This window comes from Oryx dammah, unplaced genomic scaffold (genome assembly GCF_014754425.2).
Source record: "Oryx dammah isolate SB20612 unplaced genomic scaffold, SCBI_Odam_1.1 HiC_scaffold_27, whole genome shotgun sequence".
Lineage (NCBI taxonomy): Eukaryota > Metazoa > Chordata > Mammalia > Artiodactyla > Bovidae > Oryx > Oryx dammah.
This window is the reverse complement of record NW_024070211.1, coordinates 88,260,566-88,275,105: the sequence shown is the minus strand read 5'-3', so window position 1 is coordinate 88,275,105 and position 14,540 is coordinate 88,260,566. Positions and strand designations below refer to the sequence as shown.

Genomic DNA, 14,540 nt, shown 5'->3' with positions numbered 1-14,540 from the left:
GAGAGTGACAGTACCAAAGAATACAAATAGCTAACACTGATAAGCCCAGAAAGAATATTCTTCAAAGTAAAAGTGTTTAAACATCACTGAAGGGCATACCTTCCAAATTTAGTTCGCAGGCTCAACTTCTTAGGTTATACATCTGCAGAATACCACTGTAAGCTGTCTCTGGTTTTGCTCCATACCATCAAAACATGAGTGCATGTGATACTGAATGACAAACAGAAAGTGACTGTCCCAAAATAAATCTGGCATGAGTTTTAATAATGATGAGTTCTGTCTGTTTTGAACAACACTCAGAAAGCTACTTTTATCTTCTCCTGCCAAATATAACCATGTGGAAAAAAGTCAAAGAGTGAATCTAGAGAAGGAGCACCCTACCCATTGCTTTTAAAAACTTCTTCATTTAACCAGATGATTTTTCTGGATAGAATTTTTCTAGATAATTAGGAATGTCTCTACCTGTCCAACAACAACAACAAACATTTCATTGAAAAGAAACATTTTGGTGCCAATACAGAAATAAATTCTTTCCTAAATTTGCCTCCAGTCAGAATACACACTGAATATAAGAACAGTGAAATACAAAGACCGATGGGACAATGCTCAAAAAGTAAAAATTATCCACTCAGAAAAAAAAAGAATTGCATTTTTTTGATAATTATTTGAGTCAACACTTTTAGGCTAGATCAAAGATGGTAGATGATAATTACAAAATATGTTTTAGGAAAAAAAGAACATTTTTTCTGCTTTAAAATAATTATTGAAATAACACATAAAGATAAGCATCTCCCTCAACAGTGGCACAGGGTTAAAATGTCTGTACATTATAGTGTATAGGTGTAATGCCAGCAGAAGCCATTTTCCTCTCCAAGAGTTCCTTAATACTGTGCCAAGATCTGGCAGTACATTTCTCCAGCTCTGACTAAGCACTGAGGTCTTATTCTTGGCTGCTAAATCTGAAACTATAAAGGGTTCATGGTTCAGAGAGAAACCTGCACCACTTCTTTAGAAAAAGTATACATATCTTCTAGAATGTTCTTATTACAAATTGATAGGCAAGGGAAAAATGTATTAGTAAGGAGATACCACTTCCTGAATGGTATTATATAAGGCACATTTTATCCTTCCAGCGCTGTAACATAGTTTCAGTATTGGGATAATATTAAATAGGGGTGATTCAGCTCGACTTTTCACAGACTGTTAAAAATCTCTACTAATTAATACTGTTGAGTGTTTTGGTGGGTAGAGGAAGAATGTCTGAGTTTATAGTTTTTAGAAACAGTGAGGAGAAGGGGACTTTCAAGTTTATTCACCAAACTAAGTCCTTTAAAATCTTTCCAATTAGAACTTTTGCCTAAAATGAACAGTTAACATTAATTTATAATCAAATATGCCAATTTGTATGCAATGTCCTGAGATTCATAAAAAATAGTTATAAACTATTTCATTCATTAAATGTTATTACTATCCTTTAATCCCCAACTTGGTTAATAAGTCCTTTATTTATGGATAATTCATGGATAGGTATACAATATTGAAGGGCAAATGACCACAATTTTGTAATGGTAGAATCCAAATTCATAAGGTTGTTTAATACAGAGAACAGAGAGGAGGAGGTTAACTTTTACTGAGCCTCTTTTGTGTATCATCTATTTATGGTGGTGGATGGTTCAGTCGCGAAGTTGTGTCCGACTCTGCGACAGCATGTACTGTAGCCTGCCAGGCTCCTCTGTCCATGGGATTTTCCCAGGCAAGAATACTGGAGTGGGTTGCCATTTTCCTCTCCAGGGGATCTTCCTGACCCAGGAATCGAACCCAGGTCTCCTGCATTGCAGACAGATTCTTTACTGACTGAGCTACCAGGGAAGCCCCATCTATTTATAGTATTGCATTTAACATCATTCTGAGTAGGAATTAATATTCCCACTTGAGGAGCTCTGGAAATTAATACACCCACTCAGGACTATTTAGGTAACTGGTAGAGCTGTTTTTAAGTTCACATCAGAATGCCTGAAGCCCTTTCTCTCTAGTCTCCTCTGCTGTGTTCACACAGTATTTGACAGTTAGAAATCCTACCTCCTAGAAAGTAATCTTGGAAACTGCAGGATATATCTAATGCACTATTAGCAATTCTACTACATTTTAACACCCCACTGAAGATTTAAAAGTGTCTTTTTAAATCATAAGCTGACCAAGTCATTTGCACTCATGACAAACAGGTAGCTAAAGTATCAGGTTATGGACAACTTGGAGATCTCAGTCCCTGCTCCATTCACAGCCCTGACCTATCAGTCCAGAGACATGAGAGGTGTCCAGCTTATTCTGAATTAGATACCTGTAATCATGGTAATTATATTTTTTTCTAGTTTTTGTTGTTCAGTTGCTCAGTCGTGACTCTTTGTGACCTGTGTTGGACTGCAGCATGCTAGGCTTTCCTGTCCTTCATTATGTCCTGGAGTTTGCTGAACCTCATGTCCATTGAGTTGGTGATGCCATCCAACCATCTCATCTACTGTCGCCCCCTTCTCCTCCTGCCCTCAATCTTTCCCAGATTTTTTCTTCTCTGCCTCCAAAAAGAATTTGAAGTGACTTGTTGAGAACAAAGATACTAACAAAAAGTAAATGATAGGTTTGTGAGATATAGGGAGTGGGAGGAGATAATAAACCTGTTCTAAAATTTGAATTAACATAGATGGTATCTGGTAAGGTCTGACAGTATCTTGGATTAATTTACTCAGGTGAACATAGAAATACTAGTATGAAAAATGGAGAGGCTAAAAAGGTTTTAAATGATTATGTGTAAGAAAATTTTTCTGCAAACCGTTTCTTCTGAGATACTACAGAGAGAATTAATGGGGAAAATGGTCCACATTCCACATCAGCAAGATGGAATTAATAAGATTTTACTATAATAAACAAATTGTTCATGAAGTCAGTCTCTGTCTTTCTCTCTTGACTTTATTAAAATGTCAGGCACTGCCACAGTATATGGAAGAAAACCTAATGTACTGCTTTACCTTTTTAAAAGCAGAAGTCTGGTTATAAATGCACAAGGCTTTATGTATCCAACATTGTGAGAACTAAGAGGTTCAAAGTATATGAAATTTTCATCATAATTGGTTCACAGTTTTAAACCAATTTTAATGTAAAATACGTTTTACAGGAAATCTTTTCAGACAGATCATGCTTTGTCTTACACAGGTATTAACCACAGTTTAATCTTTTCTAGATGAACCAGGATTACCAAGACATCAGGCAAAGAATATTTAGCTGAAGTCAGAGAGACCTGTTTTTGAAATTTCACCTTTTCTAGTGTTATAAATTGAGAACAGTGTTTGACTAGCTGGGCATCATTAATAAGGAAGACCTTCCTTTGTTTTGTGAACTATAGGAGAAAAAAAGGGGTTGTGAAGTAGCACTTTGCTTTCTTATGTGCAAAAGTGAGCTGTCTTGAAAAGACCAGAGATATTTTAAAATGTTAAGTGCCCTAGAGCTTTTAAGACTGATATACTTTGCTTTTTAATGACAGGTAAATATTTCATGTGTTATCATTAATATTTCATTATAAATTTTTAGTTTTTCACCTCTAAATGTATGCTTTCAATTACTTTCTCTGATTTACTAAAAGTATTTTTAGTGTATCTTTTTATCAAGATTTTGATATCAAAGTTGTAAGAATACAAAATTACAATGTCAGCCAATGAGTGAGGGGATATTTGAATTTACATAAACAATTTTATGCTTGCTGTTAGGAATTAATCTATTGTCAATAACAAGGAAAAAGGATCTGGATTTTGTGAAACACTTATTTTATAGTGATTGAAAACCAGCTGATTATTCAAATAAAGTAAAAAAAAATGTTTCTTGGACTCTTAGACAATGATTTTTTTTTTTTTTTCAGGTGCATCTCCCTAAACATCAGTGAGGAGTTCAATCCCAGGAGTTTGCTAACACAGACTAAGCAGAAGATTAGGATCATGGTTTAAAGTGAAATGTGTTAAAAGTGCATACCTTTATTCTCCTGAGGACATAAAAAGATATTTAGACAAGGCTTGTAGGACAGGAAGAATGTTTCCAGGGAAGGGAAGCCGTAATCTTTTTGTTAGTTAAGCTTTTTTTTTTTTTTTGATAAAGTGGCACATAAAAAAGACTTGGTTTTATTTGCACAGATTATAAAACAGTTCAATGTCTATATCTTGTATTTGTAGCAATTCCATTTATATAATAAAAGCCCAATTTTGCTGTTTCTAATTATTTCTTGAATAAACTGTCAAAAATATTTAGGTTTATCAACCCAAAGAATGTTTGTCTGGTCTTGGAGAGATTAGAGAGTAAAATGTTTTATGAATAGGAATGTGGAATTCATTTTCTTATCGAAGGTAGAAACATTATGCTGAAAGTGTATCCTGACAAGTATATATTAGGCATTATAAGCAATGGTTTTAAGCACCTCCCGGTCATTTGGAGAAAGACAATCCTTTTATTGTGCTGGCAAAATGCTTTTGGTTTCCTTTGCCATTAAACCTAAATGCCAGTGGAGGTTTGAACAGAGTTGAAATAGCTTTATGTAATATAATCTTTAAGAGAATAATATATACCTGTAAAAGGAATTTTTATTTCCTAAGGAGATGAAAAATTACATGTTTCTTCATCCTATGTAGGGAATGTGCATTATTTTCATCTCCTGCTCAGATATAAATTTTTCTATCTACTTTGAACATTCTGCATATTTCTTGTCTAGTGAGTCAATTCTACCAATTGTGGGGAGGGGGAAAGCTCAGAAGACCCTTACTAATTTCTTCTAAATTGAATGGTAGTTTCATGGAGAAGTTTTCATTTAATTTATGTGATCAGATTGTGTTAAGTAGAACCAGACTATGGGGTTAAACAGTTCCATATGTTTCAAAGACCCAGAACTTTTCCTGAAAGGAGACACCATTCTAAACTCAGATGTTACCCCCTGCTTCCAGAAATGGCTGCAACTCCACCCCAGTTTTAGCTTCTCCCCAATTTTGTGTATCACACATCAGCACATGGGAGAGTTCCAATCCCCTAGCGCTTTCTGTCGCCTGGGAGGACCCCTGCCACACTGCTGGGTTCCAACAACCGCCAGATTTTTCTCCCCCCATCATTGTTACTTGCCTTCATTCTCTGTATGAATGAAGAACTAGGCACATGCAAGGAAGAAAGGCCAAGTTAACCAAATTTTGGAAATCTGGTTCCTGGGTCAGAGCCATGCTGAACCCTAGTGGGATCTACAAATGCTTTACAACTCACCCCTTGATGATATGACATTTTGGTGACTACAACCATCCCCTCTTCACTTTATGCTCCAGAAGTCTGTGAGACCTCAATGAGTCATGAAGAATCCAAAGTGATGATAACAGAAAATAAGAACTGACATCTGAACAAAGGTTAGTATTTGACAATGGATAAAGATTGGTATACCTTCCCTTCCTCGGGACTTTGTTGACAAGAACTGTGAACGTCGTCTTCTCTGACTAATTTTCCAGGCCAGGAAGTCAGTCCTTTGATTTGGCCCCAGACCAAGTCGCCAACGTTGAACGTCCTTGGCCTATAAGGGATCAATTCATTTGAAGAGGGGGAGTCTGGGTTCCTTAGGTCATCTTCACTACTAATGCTTTTAGCGTCTGAAGGGCTAGGTACACACCCGTTAATGTTTTTGGCATTAAAGTCTCCATTGTAATGGATGTAGTCTTTAACCAGAGAACTCTCCAAACTATTGGAGGAGCTTGGAGATTGCTCCTCTAGGACAAAGTCTTGCTTTGTGGTGCTCAGCAGCTCTCCAAAGCCCCGACTCTGCCGAGATCTGTTCCCGTTAATGTGTGCGCATCTTTCCACAGTGTTCTCTAGTCTCTCCTTAAAACTCATCATAGTTCTTTTGTAGTTATTATACCTGAAATTCTCCTCCAAAATCTTATCCCCTTGACAGTTTCTTGGTGGTAACAGTATTGGGTGCTGTTCCCCAGGCAGAAATGGCATTGTAGAGACATTGTTGGGCCTTTCGTGACAAGGACTATTGTGGATGTGGCCTGGATGATCTAAAAATTCCTCACACTTCCACCTGTTTCGCTCCCCTCCAGGGCTTTGCTCCCCATCCCACTGTTTTTTAGATGTGTAGCAACCTGCTGACTTGAAATATTCAAAGCCATCTCCTTCACTGGAGTTCTTCCCGTGGTCCAGACTGCTGGGGAGCCGAGCCCCTCTCGCACTCCTCAGCCGCCCATCATGATCCACATTGCCCATGTTTCGTCCATGAATGACTGCACTGACAGCACTGGGGAGACTTAATGGGTCACCAATGGAAGCAGTGAAGGCACTCATGGCACTCAGAGCTGGAATGGGGCTGATCTGAGTTGTACTGTTGACAGCAGTGGTGATGACAACCTGCATTCCTTTGCTGGCTGCATCCACGACTGCTTTGTAAATAGCATCTACAGAAGCATCGCCTTGGCCCCCCACGATGAGGCCATCCTTCATCTGCTGACCTAGAGATGGGTCAATCCGTGACTGCAACTCACAAGAGGTGTCTTGGAAAGGTGGAAGTGTAGTGTTTGGATTTTCGGGAAGTGCTGTGAGCCCCGGCTGAGTGCTTATTCTTTTGTTTAGGAGAGCTGCATCTTCCTGCATTCTCACCTTAAAGAAATAGACAGGAAGTAGTGAGACAGAGAGAGAGAGAAAAAATTCAAGTCCTTAAAGAGAAAGACTGTAATTCTAAGATTTACCAGAAGACCAATGACTATAACAAGAAAGGCCATATAAAGAAAGAATAAGACTCAAAAATGAAATTAGAAGTCACTTTGTATAGAAAGACATGTCTTGATTATACTTGGGTACATTTCTTTGATTGGAATCATGTAACATATTTTTAAAAAATCCTATTACTAAACATTCTTTAGAAAAATTACAGTTGAGGTGGTTGGACACAAAAGGTTTCCAGGCGATGATTCCATGTTTTTAGTGTCACTACAGGTTTTCAACTTGGAATTCAAAGAGAGAAACAAGCCTGTCACCAGCATTGCTCACATTAAAAAGTGAAACAGGTTTAAAAACGATCTCTAACTCATTGATATTTCTACTGAATTAAGTGAAATATAAACAAAAAAAAAATACATATATATACACCCCTCTCTTAACAATGAAACTATTTCTGTTCTGTTGAGTTGTGCTCAGTCACGTCTGACTCTCTGTGACCCCACAGAGTGTATCCTGCCAGGCTCCTCTGTCTATGGGATTTTCCAGGCAAGAATACTAGACTTGGTTACCACTTCCTACTCCAGAGGATCTTTCTGACCCAGGGATTGAACCTGTGACCCTTGCATTTCCTGCATTGACAGGAGGATTCTTTACCACTAGTACCACCAGGGAAGTCCCCAAACTATTTCTGAGATGACACTGAATTTTTGAAGTCTTTAGATAGGGTAGTAACATCAGCTCTTCAACCTTACTGGGTCCCTGCCTGAGGGACATTCCCATGCTGTCAACGGTGACAACAGTGACCTCGGAGGTGATGTTTCATTGGGAAGAGGTGATGGGAGGAAATGGCCAGTGAAGAGTATCAATGCTCATCATGGGGATGATGAGTGCACGTTGAAAAAGTCCACAGGTTATTCTAGTTTCACCAACCCCAGCTAAGAATTGCTCTCCAGAACCTTGATACTTTGGATTTCCCATCCCCCCACCCCCTGCTTCACTGACCCACGATCACTCACTTCCTGTCTTTACATCTTTTCCTGCTAAACCAGAACCTGGGATCCATCAACAACATAACTACTTTCCTGCCATTCTCCCCTTATCTACACCTACCAGATAAAAATCTCAATCTTGGGTCAATTTAGCTCCCTGCCTTCTGTATCTATATGCACAGTGAGGATGCTGAGTATCTATCCATAGGAACTTATGGCTTCCAATCTCAGCTGGGGGTTTATATTCCCATCAATCCTATGATCCTCTGGTTAGGTATCACTCTCCGTCACAACTATTCAGATTTTATCCACTTCCTCAAGCCAGATGCTATGCTATTTCCTACATTACTCTTAGTATTTGACCCTACTTAACAGAGACATTACTTTGCCAACAAAGGTCCGTCTAGTCAAGGCTATGGTTTTTCCAGTGGTCATGTATGGATGTGAGAGTTGGACTGTGAAGAAAGCTGAGCACCGAAGAATTGATGCTTTTGAACTGTGGTGTTGGAGAAGACTCTTGACAGTCCCTTGGACTGCAAGGAGATCCAACCAGTCCATTCTAAAGGAGATCAGTCCTGGGTGTTCTTTGGAAGGAATGATGCTAAAGCTGAAACTCCAGTACTTTGGCCACCTCATGCGAAGAGTTGACTCATTGGAAAAGACTCTGATGCTGGGAGGGATTGGGGGCAGGAGGAAAAGGGGACGACAGAGGATGAGATGGCTGGATGGCATCACTGACTTGATGGACGTGAGTCTGAGTGAACTCTGGGAGTTGGTGATGGACAGGGAGGCCTGGCGTGCTGTGATTCATGGGGTCACAAAGAGTTGGACATGACTGAGCGACTGAACTGAACTGAACCGAGATAATCAAGTTTATAGGTTAGGAATGCTCATTATTCTTATACTCGGCTACTCCCTGCCTTCTGGCAGCACACAGTTCCCTGCAACAACGTGTCCCTGATCCTGTCCTGCTTCACAGTGTAAGAGGCGCTCCCTCTGCTCTCTCAGAGTAAGTCCTCTGTTCATACTCTGGATACCAAGCCTTTCCTCAGGGATCTTGCCTTATCTATTACCCCTTCTCTTCTTTATGTTCAATCTCTTCTACTTTTTTTTTGGTCTCTTTTCTTTAGCATTCAACTATATGCATGGCTTCCATATTTTATCAATAAAAGTTTGCATTCAACCTATGCCTGCCTTGGGGCACTATTTTATTTCTGTTATGTTCTTTGTAGTTAGGTTTTAAAAAGGTTTTAAAAGAGTAATCCAAACTCTAATTTATTTTTCATTCTTCCATCCATTGCAATCTGGCTCCTGCTCCCACAACTCTGCGAAAACTGCATTCTACCAAGCTACTGATGTTCTAACTGCTAAATTTAATGGATTCCCTTCAGGCTTTACCTACTTATTTACTCAGTGGCATGGTTGAGAGCTTATTCTTCCCTTCTAAATTATTTTATTATATGAGTATTTTTTCATTCATTGTCCAAAAGAGAAAAGCTTCCTTCATCACTTTCCCACCCAAATCTATATTTTTGTATCCCACTCTGATTCCATTTCTTTCTCAAAAGTGATCAGTGTTTGAATACATCCTCATAGACTTGTTATTAATACCTTAAGTGTGCAGATGTATATCTAGTTTCCCTTCTTTCTTTCACACCTTCCTTTCCCCTTGCCTCATTTCTTTTTTTCTTATAAGTGGTATTATATTTTAGTACTGTTCTATAATACAACAGTGTTGGAGTTCTGTAATCTTGTGGATCTTTCTATATCAGATTATATAAACCTACCTAATCTTCGAAACTACTAGATAGATGAAGATAGCAAAACATACTCAATATTTAACTATTTTCCTACTGATGGCTGCTTAAGAGGGTAACATGATCAGTTTAAGAGGATAACATGATCAGTTTCTAATTTTTGACACCACAAATCAAATTGCAACAAAACATTCTAGATTGTGCCTTGATTTCTCCAAAACATAAAAGTTGAACTTGTGGGTCAAAGGACAGACACATATATATGTGTATGTGTGTGTGTGTATAAAATTGATAAACTATCAATCACCCTCTAAAAGGACTATGTCAGTATATAATCAGACCAACAATAATATCTGAAAGAATCCAGTTCCCCACTCCTCTGTTAGCAAAGGATATCATCTATCTGATAGACATAGTAATGTTGTAATTTGTATAATTCTGATTATTCATGTTTATTAGTAATTATTATTTAATTTTCTGAAATATCTGTTCATTTCTATTGCTCATTTTTCTAATTGATTCTTTTTTCTTCCTAATTTGTAGGAGCTTTTAAAATATTATGAACGGCGATTACTCACTATTATTATGCATGTATTAGGTTGGCCAAAAGTTTGTTTCGATGTGGCTGATGAACAAACTTTCTGGCCAACTCAGTAACTTCTGCCAGGTTGCCACCTGTCTTCAACTTTGTTTAGAATATCTTTAATCGTACAGATTTAAAGTTTTAAGTATTCAACTCTGTTACCTCTTTTCTTTTTGACTCCTTGGTTTTGTGCCTTGCTGAAAGAGTCTTTTCTACCCTAAGATTATTTTAAAATCTTCGGTATTTTCTTCATGTATTTATTTAATGTTCCTTTTCCCATCCAGCTCCTTAATCTATCAAGAATTTATTTGTTTTTAAAACTAAAAGAAGACCAAGTGGTTGAAGCCAGGAAGAGAGTGGTGTGAGCTGGTGCTGGAGAGTGAGGCAGGGTAAACACGTTAGTTCAGTTCAGTCGCTTAGATAATCATGGGAGCAATGTTGTTGTTTAGCTGCTAAGTTGTATCCAACTCTTTTTGCGACCCTATGGGCTATAGCCCACCAGGCTCCTCTGTCCATGGGATTTCCTGCAAGAATATAGGAGTTGGTTGCCATTTCCTTTTCCAGGATATCTTGTTGAACCAGGGATGGAACCTCAGTCTCCTGAATTGGTAGGTGGATTCTTTACCACTGAGTCACCAGGGAAGCCCTGGGAGCAATGGGAAACCACAAAAGAGTTTAAGAGGGTAACATGATCAGTTTTTAATAACAACTTCTAAAGGACTACTGAGATGCTTCAGACAAAATAAAATGCTTCAAATAAAAACACTGAAACGTTAACAACATTCATTACTGACGAATAATAGAAAGTAGAGGTGAAAAGGTACATAATCACCTTCTTTTGTCTGTTTCTTCCAATTTAGCAAAACAAGTAGTAAGCATTGTTTTCTACTAAAGTAACCCAGGAAAGGAGAGTACCTGGAAGTTCTGAAAGAGACAAGCCATGGGGTTATTGTTAGCTGGGCAAGGAATTGTGGACTGTCCTTGAAATGCCTGGAGATTCTGGTACCCCTGAAGAAGTTGCTGCTGCTGCTGATTTGGAGGAAACATCTGATTGTTGTTTAACAGCGACTGTAGATGAGTCAGTTGATGGTTATTCAAAGTACTGTTTATTGAGGGCATGTCACCTATAGTATGAAAAATATAAAATATAAGTTAATGTGATTCTTTGGAGGTCTTATGCCTATCTTTCTTGAGGATTTCTAAAAAAACTAAAAACTAGACTTACATGGTAACTCTTTTCTCTTCAAAGTCTTACTAAGTGGTAAGAAAGACTAATTTTATTATTTATCTTTCATAATTAGTGTCTTGATTTCATATCATGGAAAGACTAGTTAGTCTTTGGTCTATCCATTAGCCAATCCTTATATATTGATCTTCAGTGTCATAGAATTCCTTGAAGCCATTTTTGTTAAAGCAACCACAATTAAAGGTTAAAATTAGCCCTAAATGCTTTAGCAATCATAAGATAGTTAAAATACGTGGGCCTGACCAGGCCTGGTTACAAAACTTAGTTCTCAAGCCATAATAATAACTATCACCAAATCAAATTAAATTTGGTTTAGAAATATGTATTAATATGTATTTTGTCTTTGTTTTAATAAATATTTTGGTTTTACATAAAATATGTATTTGGTATTTTGGTTACCTAAAATTAAAATTGTAAAAAAAACCTATTAATATAGAAAAATTCACTGTCATAGTCATAAGAAATAAATGTTATATAATCAGATAGGATAGTTAATACCAAAGTTACATTTGAACTTCAAAATTAACTTGTTTTGAAATTACATTGACTTTATTTTGAGGATAATGTCATAGAAATTGTCCTATGACTTGAAATCTGTAGTGCTTTTTAGGTTCTTTACTACACTAATTTGACTGCCAAATAGGACTAATTAAACTATTTTATAAAAGTGCTTATGAAAACTAGAAACATATTATTATTTTAGCTATTGAAGATGCCCTTGACAATATCATGTACATTTGCCTATGTTTCCAGACTTTATGGGCACCATCTCTATACTACAATTACCTGCATCTAACAGCTGAATATACTTGACGTGATTTTATTAATTTTTTGAGATAAGATAATCTACATAAAGGATTTTGTTTTTAAGCCACAAAGTTCTAAAGAATAATACTGTTTGAGAAAACCGAGCAGTATCTATTTGTTTCCTTGAACTTGGGCAAGCATTAACTTTGAATGTTTTTATGTCTTGTTTCTTATTTTGCTGGATAAGCATTTAGTTTCATTAATTTAGGGATCACCTGGAAAAGCACTTCCTCAAACTGTTTTCATCCACAGTGCAGCTGCTCATACTAACCCTGTGATGCCACATCAACTAAAATTCAAATAAATGTTATTTTTAAGGTGTACCTGTGCTTTAATTATTTGAAAAATAAGACACTACTTGGCTTAAGAGAATGATGAGTAGGTTAGGTTTAGGTGGCATCAGAATTAGAAGAGAAGGCAGATTAAAATGACATTTAGTATTTCTAGAATAGGGGAAAAGGAAAAAGTCATTTTCATGTTTGTATAACTATGGTTGTGTGTGGGTGTTATTATATTTAGTTCTTCCTTAAGCAAGCTGTGACATAACAAAAACATTTTTAAAAATAGTGTGACAAAATGGAGGTCTTTTTTAAAGGAGAAAATAGAATTAGAAAAACGTTTCTTTTGTAAAAATTTGTGAAAAAATTTAACTTACCAAGCAGACCTGTCCCCAGTAGAGGGTTAAGTAGCTGTGGCACCACAGAGTTACTGTTGAGTTTAGCTGGACCAGGTGTATTCCCAGCATTATTAGATATATTCAGCAATGTTTCTGCCATTGACACCACTGCTGTCCCACCAAGTGTTGAGACAGTCAGTGCTGCCACTGCTGATGATGTAGTGGTTGTGGTAGTGGTTGCCTGGGAAGAAGTTGCTATGGAAACCTCTGGATGATTAGCGGTGTTGGCCGATGCCGAGTTCAGGACACCTCCCAACAGCTGGGGATTCAAGGCCATTAATCCTGAGGCCCCAGTGACAGCTGGGAGGAAGAGGGGGTTAAAAGTAGTGTCACTGCCTGCAAAGCTTGGTAAAGGGTTCCCCAGGGGATTGGTTAAAAGGGTCTCAGCTCGGCTGTTCTCTGACTGATTGCTTGGCAAATGGTCTGGTGGGGCTGTCATCTGTGTTAATGAGGGTAAGGGGGTATTTTGCTGTTGCAAAAGATCTGAGATGGCCAGATTGAAAGATGGCAGGGGAAGCATGGCAGCTGTGTGGGCTTGGTTTTGAAGCAGGGCTGCTAAGAGTTGAAAGTGAACAGGCTGCAATACCTGCCCATCCATGTCACCGGAGAGAAAAGCTAAAGCAGCGTTTACATTTGGGTTGAGAAAACCTAAAGGGTGGAGGTTGATCTCAGACTTGCCTTCTCCTGCTGAAGGCTGGAGGATATTTAATAGATTCTGGTTTAGGAGATGCTGTTGATTCACTGGCAAAGAGATAGGTAGAGAACTGAGGAGGCTGGGGTTCAAGGGGTGTGGAAGATGGTTGTTTGAAGTGCTGTTGGATGGAAAATGAAGTGCGTGCTCCTGGCCAACAAAAGGAAAATCACTCCCAATGGGCAGCTGACTCTGAAGTGGGTTTCCAGCTGCGGTGGTGACTATGACGCCGTCTTGAAGAACAGATGTTGTCTTTGTGATGGCAGGGTGGTTGATGCCAGCTATGGCTATGGAGGAGGATGGTCCTGAACCGCCTGAAAGAAAGGGGGAAAAACCCACTTATTAATTACAGAGGTTAAGGAAGACTTCTCTATAAAAATACATTGAGATACATTTTGATGAATATATTACATGCCATCTTTGTAGAGGCTAACCAGATTAATTGTAATTAGAGATGATCTGACACATTAATGAAACAAGTTCAACTTCATACTTCTTAATCTACTTTGAACATAAATATGCTGGAGAAGTTTAGCACTTTAAGAAATAGCTGTTCCAACTGTCAAATATCTTGTTTTTCATAGCCAGACAAAGTGAAAATGGGGGAAGTTGTGTTGTAGTCCATTCATTTGGTTAGAAAAAAGAAACAAGGCCTCATTTTTCAAAATATATTTTTACATAAAAAATTTTTTTTGGTCTTTATTACTAGTCTTTGGTCTTTATATTACTAGTATTTTCTTTTAAGGGAAAAAACAGATAGAATATGCATGAGATACAAAACAGAAAATAAAAAGTACCTATGTAGATATAACTATTAATATTTTAGTGTATAGTTTTCCAGGCTTTTCCACCTGTATGTACATATTACATATGCAGACACACACACACACACACACACACACACATATATGTTACGTATATTTTTAACAAAAACAGAATCATATTGTTTTGTAACTTTTCATTTATCAATACATTGTTACTATTCTTTCATGTTAACTATAGATCTATTTTACTAGTATCCATGTATGGATATACCATAATTTATTCAATCCCCAGTTTGGATATTTTGAT

General features: G+C 37.6%; 1 protein-coding gene across 3 annotated transcripts in view; it reads right to left on the bottom strand.

The window, feature by feature from the left end:
* The window catches only part of MBD5 (methyl-CpG binding domain protein 5), a 151,644-nt gene that overhangs the window by 21,779 nt on the left and 115,325 nt on the right, over nucleotides 1-14,540 (bottom strand). For all 3 annotated transcript variants that reach the window (XR_005719055.1, XM_040229000.1, XM_040229001.1), the window contains exons 7-9: nucleotides 12,758-13,783; nucleotides 10,965-11,173; nucleotides 5,452-6,660 (exon numbers count right to left, since the gene is read on the bottom strand). Coding sequence is in view for 2 of the 3 variants with exons in the window: in XM_040229000.1 (XP_040084934.1) it covers nucleotides 5,452-6,660; nucleotides 10,965-11,173; nucleotides 12,758-13,783 (2,444 nt within the window). In the remaining variant the exon portion in view is untranslated. The remainder of the gene's footprint in view (nucleotides 1-5,451; nucleotides 6,661-10,964; nucleotides 11,174-12,757; nucleotides 13,784-14,540) is intronic.